The 15,706-nt window shown below is 41.3% G+C and overlaps 1 protein-coding gene across 1 annotated transcript; it reads left to right on the top strand.

Annotated features, from left to right (window-relative positions):
• Window positions 1-5,022: 5,022 nt before the first annotated feature.
• LOC143988807 (C-C motif chemokine 8-like) lies at window positions 5,023-9,461 on the top strand. Its single transcript, XM_077488672.1, has 4 exons — window positions 5,023-5,177; window positions 6,318-6,429; window positions 6,732-6,809; window positions 7,726-9,461. The coding sequence occupies exons 1-4, from the start codon at window positions 5,030-5,032 to the stop codon at window positions 7,763-7,765; spliced, it is 378 nt and encodes a 125-aa protein (XP_077344798.1). The 5' UTR covers window positions 5,023-5,029; the 3' UTR covers window positions 7,766-9,461.
• Window positions 9,462-15,706: the final 6,245 nt, after the last annotated feature.

Here is a 15,706-nt window from a genome sequence, read left to right on the forward strand (position 1 = left end):
GCCTTGTTCTACTATAACCATAAATTTTGGACTTTCTAAAACATTTTAAGCACTTCAATTTAAAATGTCACCTTCTTTGTCTTCTGGCCTCCTAAATGGAAGGGTCCTAATTACTGCAAAGAGGGGCAACATTTATTGACATGAATGTCATTTTATGCAAAATTCTCCTAATGCCCTGTGCACACGGTTGGACTTTCCGACTGAAAATGTACGATCGGATAGTGTTGTCGGAAAATCTGATCGTGTGTGAGCTCCATTCCGACACGCAAAGTTTGAGAGCTGGATCAAAAATTTTTCGACAAGAAAATCCGATCATTTAAATTCCATTCGTGTGTAGACAATTCCGACTGACAAAGTGCCACGCATGCTCAAAATAAATTACGAGACAAAAGCTATTGGCTACTGCCCTCTTTATAGTCCCTTTGTATGTGTTGTATGTCACCTCGTTCTGAACAATCTGATTTTCTGACAACTTTGTGCGACCATGTGTATGCAATCTGAAGGATTTTGTCATCGGAATGTCCGACCGCGTGTATAGGGCATAAGTGGTCAGGGTGGATTGATAATGCAACACTAGAGGGACAGGTCCTTGGGTCCCTGAGCTTACGGTAGAATGTGTTATTCAAATAGGAACAGCAGCACCATCTAGTGTTCAAGATGACCTAATGTGAGGGACAGAGCTTGGATAGGGTAGTATTATATTGCAGCGAGAACTTTTTTTTTTGTTTTACTTTATGCTATGTGTGCTATGCAAAAATAGTAACACGTTAATAGAAGTGCCTTTTTGTAATTTATCCAAATGGCTGGTCTCTGTCTTTGGCAGGGCCTGTATAGCTCATTGCATTGATAGCATGCCTCCACCTTGTCTTCCTTCCAGGTCCATCCATTCACTGACTACTTGTGCCAGTCAAGTGTTGTTTTTTTCATGGCACCATCAGTTCTCACAAATTGCCTTTTGTTGATGTTGGTGTTACTGCCATTGCTGAACACTGATGACTACACTCTTTGTTACCTTGTCCTAGAAACAACAGTAGGAGTTCTTCACTGGCATGCAGCAGTGGACAAAAGATCAGCACTGGCAAAGGGGAGACCTTACTCTACAATGGAAGGCATCACTTTATTCCAAAATAATGTGAGTTAAACTATTGTGTGTGTTTATATAAAATAAATAAATTCTAAATATACAGTGTGTGTGTGTGTGTGTATATATATATATATATATATACACACACATACACACACACATATATCTATATATATATATATATATATATATATATATATATATATATATATATATATATATATATATATATATTGTTCTCATAAGTTTACATAGCCTGGCAGAATTTATGATTTCTTGGCCATTTTTCAGAGAATATGAATGAAAGCACAAAAACTTTTCTTTCACTGATGGTTAGGGTTTGCCTGAAGCCATTTATGATCAATCAGTTTACATACCCCAGTCCTTAATACCACATATTGCCCCCTTTAACATCAATGACAGCTTTAAGTATTTTGTGGTATTTGTGGATGAGGCTCTTTATCTTCTCAGATGGTAAAGCTGCCCATTCCTCTTGGCAAAAAGCCTCCAGTTCTTGTAAATTCTTGGGCTGTCTTGCATGAATGCCACGTTTGAGATCTCCCCATAGTGGCTGAAAATTATTGGGGTCAGGAGACTGAGATGGCCACTCCAGAACCTTCACTTTATTCTGCTGTAGACAGGTTGAATTGGCCTTGTGTTTTGGATCATTGTCATGTTGGAATGTCCAAGTACACCCCATGCGCAACTTCCTGGCTGATGAATGCAAATGTTTCTCCAGTATTTTTTGATAACATCCTGCATTCATCTTGCCATAAATTTTCTTTCTTTCTTTTCAAATATTTTATTGAATATAATGCAATAAAGAGTCATACAATAGATTTATAGTTAAGTAGAATGTATAAAAGTGTGAAATGAGGCTTCTCAGTATATTAACAGGAGGTGAATACTATAATAATAGTCATGTAATTTGCGATATATTAGTTTAACACATTTTAGCTAAAGATAAACATGTATAAAGTTTAATAACTGGATTAGATACATAGTAAAAATTGTAGTTTCTTGCCATAAATTTTAACCAAATTTCCTGTACCTTTATAGCTCCCACCCCCAAAACATCAGTGATCCATCTCTGTGTTTCACAGTAGGAATGGTGTACCTTTCATCATAGGCCTTGTTGACTCCTCTCCAAATGTAAAAGCTTAATTTTGGTCTTATTACTTCAAATTACTTTATGCCAGAAGGTTTGAGGCTTGTCTCTGTGCTGTTTGGAGTATTGTAAGCAGGATACTTTGTGGCATTTGTGCAGTAATGGCTTTCTTCTGGCGACTCAACCATGCATCCCATTTTACTTCAAGTGCCTCCTTATTGTGCATCTTGAAACAACCACACCACATGTTTTCCGAGAGTCCTGTATTTAACCTGAAGTTATTTGTGGGTTTTTCTTTGCATCCTGCACAATTTCCCTGGCAGTTGTGGCTGAAATTTTAGTTGGTCTACCTGACCGTGGTTTGGTTTCAACAGAACACCTCATTTTCCACTTCTTGATTAGAGTTTGAACACTGCTGATTGTCATTCTTAATTCTATGGATATCTTTTTATATCCCTTTCCCGTTTAATACAGTGCAACTACCTTTTCCCGCAGATCCTTTGACAATTCTTTTGCTTTCCCCATGACTCAGAAACGTCAGCGCAGCACTAGATGAAAGATGCAAGATCAGGATTCCAGAAACTCATTGACCTTTTCTACATACATTAATTACAAGCAAAGAGATCGCAGGCGAGGATGGTTACCTTTAATAGCCATTCAAACCCCTTTATGTCAGCTTTTGTGCATGGTATCAGGCCAAAATCACAGTTTCTGTTGTGATTATGATTTAAAAAGAGTAAGCACAGTTGATTGATAATAAATAGCTTCAGCCAAACACTAACCATGAGTGAAAGTGTTTTTGTTATCATCCGTATTCTCTGAAAAATGGCCAAGAAATCATAAATTCTGCAAGGGTATAGAGGATATATATACATATATATACAGGTGTGCTCATAAGTTTATATACCCTGGCAGAATTTATGATTTTTTTGGCCATTTTTCAGAGAATATGGATGATAACAAAAACACTTTCACTCATGGTTAGTGAGCTGAAGCCATTTATTATCAATCAACTGTGTTTACTCTTTTTAAATCATAATCACAACATAAACTTTGTGATTGTGAGGGGTGTACTCACTTTTGTGAGATACTGTATATATATATATATATATATATATATATATATATATACACACACACACACACACACACACACAGTATCTCACAAAGTGAGTATACCCCTCATATTTTGTAAATATTTTATTATATCTTTTCATGTGACAACTATTAAGTAATTACACTGTGCTACAATGTAAAGTTTTGAGTGTACAGCTTGTATACTGTCCCCGCAAAATAACTCAACACACAGCCATTGATGTCTAAGCCGCCTACTGGAAACAAATTGAGTACCTCCCTAAGTGAAAATGTCCAAATTGGGCCCAAAGTGTTATTATTTTGTGTGGCCATCATTATTTTCCAGCACTGCCTTAACCCTCTTAGGCATAGAGTTCACCAGAGCTTCCCAGGTTGCCACTGGAGTCCTCTTCCACTCCTCTTTGACGACATCACAGAGCTGGTGGATGTTAGAGAACTTGCGCTGCTCCACCTTCCCAAAGGTGTTCTATTGGGTTGAAGTTAGAACTGTGTAGGCCAGTCAAGTTCCTCCACCCTAAACTTGCTCATCCATGTCTTTATGGACTCTGCTTTGCTCACTGGTGCACAGTCATGTTGGCACAGGAAGGGGCCATCCCCAAACTGTTCCCACAAAGTTGGGAGCATGAAATTGTGCAAAATATCTTGATATGCTGACGCCTTAACAGTTCCCTTCACTGGAACTAAGGGGCCAACCCCAACCCCTGAAAAACAACCCCACACCATAATCCCTCCTCCACCATATGATTTGGACCAGTAAACAAAGCAAGGTCCATAACAACATGAATGAGTGAGCTTGAGGTGGAGGAAATTGATTGGCCTGCACAGAGTCCTGACCACAACCAGATGGAACACCTTTGGGATGAATTCGACTGGAGACTGCGAGCCAGGCATTCTCAGGCAAATCCGTGCCTGATCTCACAAATCTTCTTTTGGAAGAATGGTCAAACATTCCCATAGACACAATCCTAAATCTGGTGGACAGCCTTCCCAGAAGAGTTGAAGCTGTTATAGCTGCAAAGGGTGGGCCAACTCAATTAACCCTACAGACTGAGACTAGGATGCCATTAAATAAAGCTCATGTGCATGTAAAAGGCAGGCATCCCAATACTTTGGGTAATATATAGTGTGTGTGTGTGTGTTTATATATATATATATATATATATATATATATATATATATATATATATATATATATATATATACATACATACATACATACATACATATACAGTATATATATACACTGTATAAGGCCCATCTAAATTCATGAATTCAAGCAGTGGTGAATTCCTGTAGCTGAATTCCAAATTCTACTTACTCACCAGAGCCATTACAAGGAGGTTCCCTCTTCACCTGTGAGATTTTCCATTTATACTTTATATACTGTAGAATGCAACAGAAGCGGTGAGACTTCCCCCTCAACTAGTAAACTGGAAACTGTAAAGAGGAGATTTTGCCCTTGCTGCTCATGAAACATGTAATAAACCAGTGAGTAGGGTAAGCTGACCTTTCATCGTCATCAACATAATAACCATTATCATATTAATGTTTCTGCGATGGGCAGCACTATAACAATTATTCTTTCTTTTTTATCTTCAGCTATTCAGTACTATAAAAAAACGATTTTGTCATCTTTGGTTTCACCAGCAAGTCCTGATGCTATAACCACTGGAAAAATCTGCATCATTTCCTTCTGCCTTTACAAAGTTCCTCTTTTTTGGTCTTTAAAAGAAGATGGCTCCATGTGGGTATCACAGTGCTCAGCAGCTCTGCATAAAGGAGAAGACACGAGCCCTAAAGATCAAAGACAACCCAGCATCATGAGCTCTATGAAGATCATGCTGTGTATGGCACTCATCGCTGCAGTGGCAGTAGTCAACGCATCTACTGGTAAGTGGCAACAGAAGAAAAGATAGTAAGCAGGAGTATAGTATGAGGGTAAAGGGATGTATGGTGACATGTGAAATGATTTGTGGAGGATTTCTATTTCAGCCTTTAATATCTACTAGGGAAACTAAAAAATTACAATGAGAGAAATCTGTGGGCAAATCTGCAATTTGTATCATTTTTTTGAAAAAATTCTCAAATGTTTTTGGCAATAGTTAATAGTTGGCGATAGTTAATGAGAGTAAAACACAATACAATTTTATCACTTTATTTATTGGACAATATTTTCCCTATTTGTTCCTGCATCCCCTCTTCTATTAATAATTTTTGCCATATTTTTGGCAACACCAAATAAATATAATCATGAAAGCCTTATGACCAGTTTTATATGATTGGCTGCTATAGACTACTCAGACACTCTTGTGAATTTTTTAATAAAATGACTCTAATGTATTTGGCAATGATTAAAGAGAAAGGAAAGTAGAACAAAATACAAGGTTATAACTTTATTTATTGGGCAATATGTTCTCTATTTGTTTCTGCATCCCATCTTCTATTAATAATTTGTTGCCACATTTTTTGCAACACCAAAAACATATAAAATCAGGCATGCCAAAAAAAAATCTAAATTGTCATGATTGGCTGCTATAGACTACCCAGACCCTCTTCTGAAGTTTTTTTTATATTCAGATCTTACACTATTTAATTTTAAAAGGCAACCTCGCCATTAGTAAAATATACCATTCAAATTCCCAGTTTTCTCCAATTTGCAAAACCACTACACAGCTAAAGGGATGTTTCATGTTATGTAGTGTAGTCTTCATTTAAAAGAACAAACACATAGCTGGGGAATCTGGTTGTAAGAGAGTGACACCTCCTTTATGGGCTTGTTGTTCTAGATGTGATAGATGTGATAATGTGATAAATGTGCTGCAGGGAATTAAAGCTATTTGTGTTAGGGAAAGGTTTTAGAGGCCAGTGGGTGATTTACCTTGTAAACCAACCCAAAAGCTATGTGGAAATATTCCCTTATGGAATATCAAATGGTATATATGTGAAATTCAGTTTGATGTCACCTTAGGTTTGGTTTAATAACATAAAATTTCACATGATAGTTAACTCTCTACACATTATTCTTTGCAGGCCCCGGAGGATTTAGCACCTGCTGCACCAGGGTCTCTTCAGCCAGAACCAAACTGCAGTTAGTGGACTTCTTCCTGCAAGAAGAAAATCTACCTTGTGTCGAAGCTGTGATGTGAGTATTAAGATTAGAATTTAAGAGACTGGGGGGGGGCGGGGGTTAAAACTGAGCATTACTGGAGATTTCTGCACACCCATGTAATCACACTGGATCCTGGTGACAGGCTGCAGAGGTCCTAAGTGCTGCATTGTGGGGAGGGCAGGTGCTGTGCTTCAAGCTATATTTATGCAGTATTTTTCTCTACAGGCTTGATTCATATGAGCAAATCTAGCCAGTTTCTGATTTTATGCATATGTCTGCTGTTTATATCTTAATGCTAATAAAAAATGTTCTCAAATACAATGTATTTCTTCCAGGTTTATCACAAAGGAAGGCAAGATTCTTTGCTCCAAGCCTAATGTGCACTGGGTTACTCAGAAGATGAAGGCCATCAGGTAGGTTCACTATTTAAAACTCTGATTCAAATGGTTAGACTCCAACTTAAGTATTTAAAAGTTCATTTTAGGCTCTGTGCCTTTAACTGGCCTGTTAATAGGCCAATGACTGCTTTTCCAGGGTTAGCCACGCAGATACACAAATGTCTGAATAAATCATTTATGGTTAGAGGGCATCCACAACCTTCTGAACAAATGTGGACTCTTGGCAACCTTTTGGCTTATGGTATGTATGCAAGGCTGCTAGGAAGTGTGGTCATGTGCCTGCTGCTATGAGTGCTGGCTGGGAAGGAGCCTGCCCACCCTCCAGACAATGACAGATGAGAGAAGAAGATCCCAGGAGTAGGGTGGCAACCCTACCCGGGAAGCCACACATCAGAACAAGACCTGCTGTGTGTAGACAAGTGGCAGTCTCAGCCTGGACCCCTGCCAGGCCTAGCCCCCAACACTTTTCACTCCACCCACTGGAGCTTACTCATGGGGATGCCATAGCCTGGGGGGGGGTCCAGACTGAGACTGCCACTTGTCTACAGACAGCATGTCTTGTTCTGATGTGCGGCTCCTGGGATCTTCTGCTCTTACCAGCCTTCTGGCTTACCCATACCTCCCTAATTTGGCCATTACTGTGAATAGCCAAATCTGTTCCACGCTGAGTACCTGTAGCCTAGAAGAAAGTCAAGTGGTCCAATATGTATGCTGGCCAAAGTTTTGCCCTAATTCATGTCTTACACCAATGCCAAGACTTCTGTAGTGAGAGAAAATAGGGCTAATCTACACTGTGTCAAATGTACTGCAATTAGAAATACCTTTTAAACATTCCCTTTACAAACACGTCCTTCACAAACAGGTTACACCAAAATGCATTATGTTATATTTATATTCATATTTTAATCTTTTTCTGTTTTTTTTTTTTAAGTCAAATGAAAGCACTACAAACAAAAGAAAGCAACGAGTAAAGATGACAATGACAGAAAAACTGGGCATTTCCAGGTCAAAACTGGTGTCTCTAATTAAGTGGTGTTCGATTCATGGTTATTTATTCTAGTAATTTATTTGTAGTAATATTTTAAATTAATTGTTGTGTGTAATAGTTTTAAAACACACAAAGAAACAAGCATATACTTATTTATTAATTGTATGCAGGCGTAGTTGGGGTTGTGATTTATAAATGCGTATTTGTGTTGAAGTATCATGTACTGTAAAATAGGTTAGCTATGAAAACACGTATAATGGTCCTCGTGTATAAAAATGTGTGTCACCCAGAGAAACTTAATATATTTTTGCTTCAGCGGCATTGAAATATGAAAACAAAAATCAGTTTTTTTAGTTTTTTGATTTTTTTTATATAAATAAGAGCATTATACTTACATTTTGGTAATTTTTGCTTTTGGTAATAATGATTTCTGAGAACTTTGCTCATCATAATTAGGTATTCAACCTGTTAATTTAATTGTGTAATTCATTTCGTTTTAGTATGCAGTGGAGCTTGTTCAGTAAGATATTCATTTCTTTCTGAAAATGTCACTTGACACTGCTGTAGTGCTGGTAAATGCTATTGCTTTGAAAGCACTGCCGTCCTAACTTCTGGTATTCTTTCCTGCCCTCTGTGTCTTTAGAAGTTAGCACATTTTTCAATGTAATTGGGAGTGGCTAAAGCCTAATAACTAATACAACTTATCTATCATCATTTTGTCATCATCATAGGTTAGTTCAGCATTCTATAATCACTCATGTAGACCACTTTACATGACATGATTATAATATTTTTTTTACATAGTTTTACTCTTTTTTTTTTCTGCACTGAAATATGATAAAAATCAACATTTTAACTTGAACTACCATTAATTCTGTCTGTTTCAAGACACGAAAAATCAACCGGAGAATCAGTACATAGGAAGCTCACATGTTACAACCTATTACGATTTTTGTTAATGTGTTACTTTCTCTATTTACCTCCACTATTGTTTTTACCCATTTTATCTTGACTCAAAACTAGTTCAAACTTTGTCTTCACAATAGCCTATGTGACAGTTGTCAAATTCCCCTTGCCTTTATTGTTTTTACATTATCAATCAGTCTATTGATACAGGCTGTTTTATAACACTAGTAGCACATTATAAAGGCAAGCGAGACAGCCAATCACAATTTAGTAAGCAAGCCATACAAGGGTAGGCAGTTATGTATTTAGAATTAACTTAGGGAAAGAAGTCTGGAATTTGATTCAGAATTATAAATCGTGTTTCAAATGCTGCTGCAAGTTAAAATAAACTTTTTGGAATGTAGTAAAAAATAAAGTATTGTAATTTCAACACATGTCTGATTGTAGCTTTAGGGATACTTTAGAGTACTGTACACATTTTGTATGCAAATGTAATTTCTTTACTATTTTGAGTGTTTTTTTTATTTTTTTATTTTTATTTTATTTATGTTTATTTTATTTATGTTTTTTTTTATTTTTTTTATGTATTCTGTCATATTTATAAAGCCCATCCCTATTTTACTGAAATAAGTTAAACTTTGATTATTTATTCATAATTTAATGGAAAGTACAGAGAAAAGAATGATCATGTTTTGCTGTTTCAGTTATTTCATTCTAGAAGATGAATTGTTATGTTCAGTAAAACAAGGACACAATAAAATATGTATTACTTACTTTGGTTTCAGTTTAATTATTAACTGATTTAAAATTTATGAGTTACATTGTTGATTGGAATAACACTGACTTTTTTGGGGATGATAAATTTGTTAAAACTACAGCCTCTAGCACCTGTGTAGGCAAAGATGAGATTTATGTCCTACCACTATGCTGGACAAACCATTTTATTTAATAAACCAATTCAAGCAAGTGATAAATACAATTGCCAACTAATCTAATTTATAAATTATAAATTAAACTAAACTAATTGGTAACTTATTGAAATCTAGCTTATGTTGTACTGACTTTAATCATTTTAAAGTGTCACTAAACCCACATCATAAAAACCTATCAATATATGGTGTATTACCTGCTGTTCATACTCACTCAATCACCATGAGATTCCTTTTCTGTATCCTGAAAAAAAACTGGTTGATCCTGCAGTTCTGTACCTTCTGTTCACATCCCTAATTCTGCAAGGGATTTTGCAGCTGTGGTGGCAACTCTGTACATGCTCAGTTTTCAGTGAGTTTCTATGCTAAGCATTTCCATCCTATCACATCTGAGCCACCTCTGTGACTACAGAGTCACACATAAGGGCGTATACACAGTGGTAAATTACATCCCACTCCCTCCCTCCTCTATGTCCACTAACCAGCTAAACACAAGGGTATTACATATAGATTCATGGAGACTTCACCTCACTCTTATTCTAAGACACAGACTGGAGGGGCAAGACACAGCCGGTGACTGGCAAAAATTTGCCCACACCATGTTATTTCCAAAATATAACAAAGATTGGATTTTGAATATATATTTGTATGACAATTGAACTACTTCAGCCCTGGAAAGATTTACCCCCTTCCTGATCAGGCCATTTTTTGCGATACAGCACTGTGTCCCTTTAACTAACAATTGTGCATTCATGTGACAGTGTCCTATTTTTAACAACAAATATAGCTTTCTTTTGGTGTTATTTGATCACCTCTGTGGTTTTTATTTTTTGCGCTACAAACAAAAAAAAGAGTGACAATTTTGAAAAAAAATATATATTTTTCACTTTCTGCTATAATACATATCCAAAAAAAAAAAATATATATATAACAAAAACTAAATTTATTCATCAGTTTAGGCCAATATGTATTCTTCTATATATTTTTGGTAAAAAAAAATAGCAATAAGTGTATATTGATTGGTTTGCACAAAAGTTATAGCGTCTACAAAATAGGGGATCTGCAGTTTTTAGCAGGACTGCGACATTGCGATGGACAAATCTGGCCCTAAGTGACACGTTTTGGTGACCAGTGACACCAATACAGTGATCAGTGCTATAAAAATGCACTGATCACTGTGTAAATGGCACTGGCAGGGAAGGGGTTTACACTAGGGGGTGAGCAAGGGGTTAACTGTGTTTCTAACTGAGGTGTTTCTAACTGTATGGGGGATGGGCTACCTGGGAGAAGAGAGAGATCCCTGTTTCTGATCACTAGGATAAGCTGATCTCTCTCTCTCTCTCTCTCTCTCTCTCCTCCCCTGTCAGAACTGGGATCTGTTTATTTACATTAACAGATCTTTCCCACAATCACGGGTTGCCAGCAGACATCGCTGTGTACCGTATGTCTCCCACAACTCCTACGCGTTTCGCATTTGAGCATCGCCAGGAAGCCGGACGAAGCTCAAATGCGAAACGCGTAGGAGTTGTGGGAGACATACGGTCCTTTAATACAAGCCAGGAACAGGTCGGTCCAGTGGAGGGAGATTAACACCACCTGCGGAACATCAGTGGCTTGCCCGATTTTGGAACAGTTTTCTCATTGCTGGAAAGGCTTGGTGTCGGCCAATAGACACATTGAAATGTGAGTGCAATACGTTTTTTATTGATTTTTCCATTAAAGTTAAAACGATTTTACACTATATTGGTTCCATTTAATTTTGTATGAATATATGGACGTTGAGGAATTGCTAACGGGAGGAATGCGTTGTGGATTGATTATCCGTTGAATGAACCGAAGGCTTACTGATTGGGGACATCTGGTGAGTATGCCTAAAGCAGCCTCAATTGCTGGTGTTCTGCTGATCCTCTCCGCAGGCAGCTGTAGCAATTAGAGTCGGTGTATTGTGCCATCTGCACAGTGTGCACCTAAAGCTACCCCAATTTCTAGTGTTCTGCTGATCCTATACCGCAGGCAGCTGCAGTAATTACAGTCAGTGTACTGTGTCATCTGCAAAGTGTGCACTTAAAGCTACCCCAATTGCTGGTGTTCTTCAGATCCTATACCACAGGCAGGCATCTGCAGAAATTACAGTCGGTGCATTGTGTCATATGCACAATGTGCACATAAAGCTACCCCAATTGCTGGTGTTCTGCTGATCCTATCTGCAGGCAGCTGTAGCAATTACAGTCAGTGTATTATGCCATCTGCACAGTGTGCACCTAAAGCTACCCCAATTGCTGATGTTCTGCTGATCCTATCTGCAGGCAGCTGTAGCAATTACAGTCAGTGTATTATGCCATCTGCACAGTGTGCACCTAAAGCTACCCCAATTGCTGATGTTCTGCTGATCCTATACCACAGACAGGCAACTACAGTAATTACAGTCATTGTACTGTGTCATCTGCACAGCGTGCACATAAAGCTACCCCAATTGCTGGTGTTCTCATACTAATAATACTACAGGCATTCAGTTTATTCTGCTAGATGCAGTATATCGGTATATACATCCCAGCTTTGTGCAGCTACATCTCCCTGCAGGCCATTAGTATGTCTGAAAGGCCAACAAGGAGAGGCAGACAGTCATGAGCCAATAAAAGAGGGCAAGCAGGCTCTGTGTCTAGAGCCAACAGTGCTGGTCGTGGACACGGTGCATCCTCATCAGCACGTGGCCATGGGGCATGCTTGTCCTTATTTTCAGCAGCTGGACGTGTTGAGCCACCACATGCCGAAGACTTGGTAGAGTGGATGACCAAGCCATCCTCATCCTGCTCATCCTCTCTCACCCAGGCTCAGGTACTGGAAAAGCAGCTGCCAACACTGCCTCTTCCCTCAGCTCAATGGCATCATTCACTCCTTCCCTAGACCCACCATGTCCTCCTGAGGAGTCCCCTGAACTGTTTGAGCACAGTGTTCGGTACATGCCCAGCATTTTGAAGGCTCTGATGATGATACCCAGCTAGATGAAGGCAGTCATGTGAGCCCAGGGAGAGAGGGGATGCCCAAGAAGGACAGCAATCTGGCAGTCATGTTCCCCTAGCTGCAGCATACTGCCAGGTTTGCTCCAGTGATGATGAGGGAGGGGATGATGAGGTCACTGACTCCACGTGGGTGCCTGATAGGAGAGAGGAGGAGGCATATCTCCAATGAGGCAGGATGCCTTCCAGGGGCCAGCTTAAGGGCAGCACACCGATTGCATCACACCGCAGAGCTCCGCATGTGCAGGTCACTGCCTCTGCGCGTTATTCCAAAAGTTCTTTGGTGTGGGCCTTTTTTGAGATGAGTGCATCAGATTGCACCGCTATTTGCAACATATGTCTCAAGCGTATCTCGCATGGCCAAAACATCAGCTGCTTGGACACCACACTTGCAGGCAACACCGTCATCCGATTGTACCAGGAAAATTTCCCTGCCCCAGCTGCTGCACTGTCGAAAGAAGCTCACTCCCAGCCATCCACATGCCCAGCAGTTAAATGCTAGCTTGGCTAAATTGCTAGCACTTCAACTGCTGCCTTTTCAGTTGGTAGACTCTGCCCCTTTCGTGAGTTTGTGCAATGTGCAGTTCCTCAGTGGCAGATTCCCAAACGCCACTTTCTCGCGGAAGGCGATTCCGGCTCTCTACCGGCATGTGGAAGGTAATGTCTTGGCCTCGTTGGACAGGGTGGTCAGTGGTAAGGTGCATATTACCGCTGACTTATGGTCCAGCAGGCATGGACAGAGACATTACCTATCTTTCACGGCACATAGGGCGACTCTTCTGGCAGCTGGGAAGGATGCAGGACAAGGTGCAGTAGTGTTGGAGGTTGTTCCGCCACCACGCCTCCAAAATGCTATTACTGGTGATTCTGACAAACCTCTCTCCTCCACCCCCTCCTCTTCTTCTTCCTCCATGGCCTCTACTTGTGCTTTGTCCTCGGAACCAGTGGTGCTCCATAGGTGCTCAAGGGGCTATGCAAGTACGCAGGCAAAAAGATGCCATGCGATGCTTGCGCTGGTGTGCTTGGGGGACAGGAGCCACACTGGGGCAGATATTGTCAGCTCTGCAGGGGAAGGCTGAGAGGTGGTTGATGCCACGCCAACTTAAGCCAGGAATGGTGGTTTGAGACAATGGCACAAACCTCCTCTCCGCCCTCCGACAGGGACAACTGACCCATGTGCCCTGTCTGGCTCACATCCTTAACTTGGTGGGGCAGCGGTCCTTGGGCAGGTACCCGGGCTTATAGGATGTCCTGAGGCAGGCCATCAAAGTCTGTGTGTCATATAATGCCAGTGCTTGGCACTGGCCTCCAAATGGAATTGAACCTGCCTATGAACCGCCTAATCTGTGACATGCCCACCAATTGGAACTCAACATTGGCCATCCTGCAGTGGCTGCACATGCAGCAGAGGGCCATCAATGAGTACCTGTGTGACTACGGCACCAGGACAGGGTCAGGGGAGCTTGTTTTTTTCCCCCACACCAGTGGGCCATGATCAGGGATGCGTGCACTGTCCTGTCACCATTTGAGGAGGCCAACGAGGATGGTGAGCAGTGACAGTGCATGCATCAGTGACACTGTCCCTCTTGTCCACGTGTTGGAGCACACGCTGCATGGAATAATGGACAGGGCACTTGAGGCAGAACAGAGGCAGGAAGAGGAGGACTCAAGGCCCCCTTTATCCAGACAGTGTTCCTGCTGGCCCACCGATCACACAGGAAGAGGACGAGGAGGAGGAGGATTGTGTCAGCATGGAGATGGAGCCTGGCACTCAGCATCAGCAGCAGTCTTTTAGGGATCATTTACAGTCCCGAGAAACCTGTGGACTTGTACGTGGCTGGGAAGAGGTGGCTGCAGATCATGTCATCCTTAGTGACCCAGAGGACTCCGGACCGAATACCTCAGCTGACCTACGCTGCATGGCCTCCCTGATCCTGCAAAGCCTGCAGAAGGATCCTCGTATTCATCGCATCAAGGAGAGGGATCATTACTGGCTGGCAACCCTCCGTGATCCACGTTACAAGGGTAAGGTTGCGGTCCTTATCTTGCTGCCGCAGAGGGAACAGAGGATGAAACATCTTTGAGAGGCCTTGCAGAAAGGTCTGTGCAATGCGTTCCCAGAGACTGGAAGGTTACAAATTCCTGGTCCTGGACAACATGTTTCTGAGGCGTCAGTCAGTCACAGAAGGAGCGGTGGAGAAGGCAGCCCCAAGGTATGATCAGTTCCAGCAACCATGCCAGCGTCTGATTTACATGGTGCAGGAATACCTAGGGGCAAGATCAGGCTTGGACACCTTTCCCACCGAAAATCCTCTGGGTTACTGGGTCTTGAGGATGGATCACTGGCCAGAGCTTGCACAGTATGCAATTGAGCTATTGCGGGTGCGTGTGCACTTATGCACGCACATGTGTGCGTTGGCGCGTGCACGTTGTTTGGCGCCAATCGGCCTATTTAGGCATGCCGCATTCTCCATTCAAGTGCTGTCTGATCATCAGCTCCTCCGTTCCCTGCTCCATTGCCTGTATCTGCATTCCTGTATCTCAAATCTCCTGACGACCCAGCTTGCTCTTTGGACACCCCTGCACCTGGCCTCGACCTGTTCTGACCTCACTCCTGCCTGTTCCTATTGTACCGTTGCTGCCCGCCTGTTGCCCAATCCTGCCTGTACCTGGACCCACCTGCTCAGCTCCTGCTCCGCACCTGATTGCCTGTGTTTCAGCCTACGCACCTGCTACTTCGGAGTACATCCTACTTGCAGCTCCTGGATCCTCTTCATAGGCTCTCATACCACTTCGCACTCCCAGCCACCTGTCTACTCTACCAGCGGTTGTAAGTCGGACACATACGGGAGACCACCCTCTGCCCAAGCGGACTCACTGGTCTGGTAAGTGGAAGTCTGACAGTATCAGGCAGCCATGACGAGTCCGGGCAGGGGTCCTCCCCCATGGACGAACTATGCAGACACCTGGCTGGTCTGACTCAAGCCGTAAAGAACCTACAGGAAGGTTACTCAAGATTGGAGGAGCAAGTTCAAGCCTTATCCTCTTCATCTAATCCCCAGGGAACATCTT

The sequence above is a fragment of the Lithobates pipiens genome, unplaced genomic scaffold (genome assembly GCF_037356315.1).
Source record: "Lithobates pipiens isolate NorthernLeopardFrog02 unplaced genomic scaffold, aLitPip1_a1.2 Scaffold_18, whole genome shotgun sequence".
NCBI lineage: Eukaryota > Metazoa > Chordata > Amphibia > Anura > Ranidae > Lithobates > Lithobates pipiens.

Excerpts from the sequence above, each read along its gene's own strand:
- LOC143988807 (XM_077488672.1), top strand. The coding sequence starts at position 5,030 with ATGTGGGTATCACAGTGCTCAGCAGCTCTGCATAAAGGAGAAGACACG. Across the intron at positions 5,178-6,317 it reads AGTAGTCAACGCATCTACTG|GCCCCGGAGGATTTAGCACC; the intron begins GTAAGTGGCAAC and ends TATTCTTTGCAG. Across the intron at positions 6,430-6,731 it reads CCTTGTGTCGAAGCTGTGAT|GTTTATCACAAAGGAAGGCA; the intron begins GTGAGTATTAAG and ends TATTTCTTCCAG.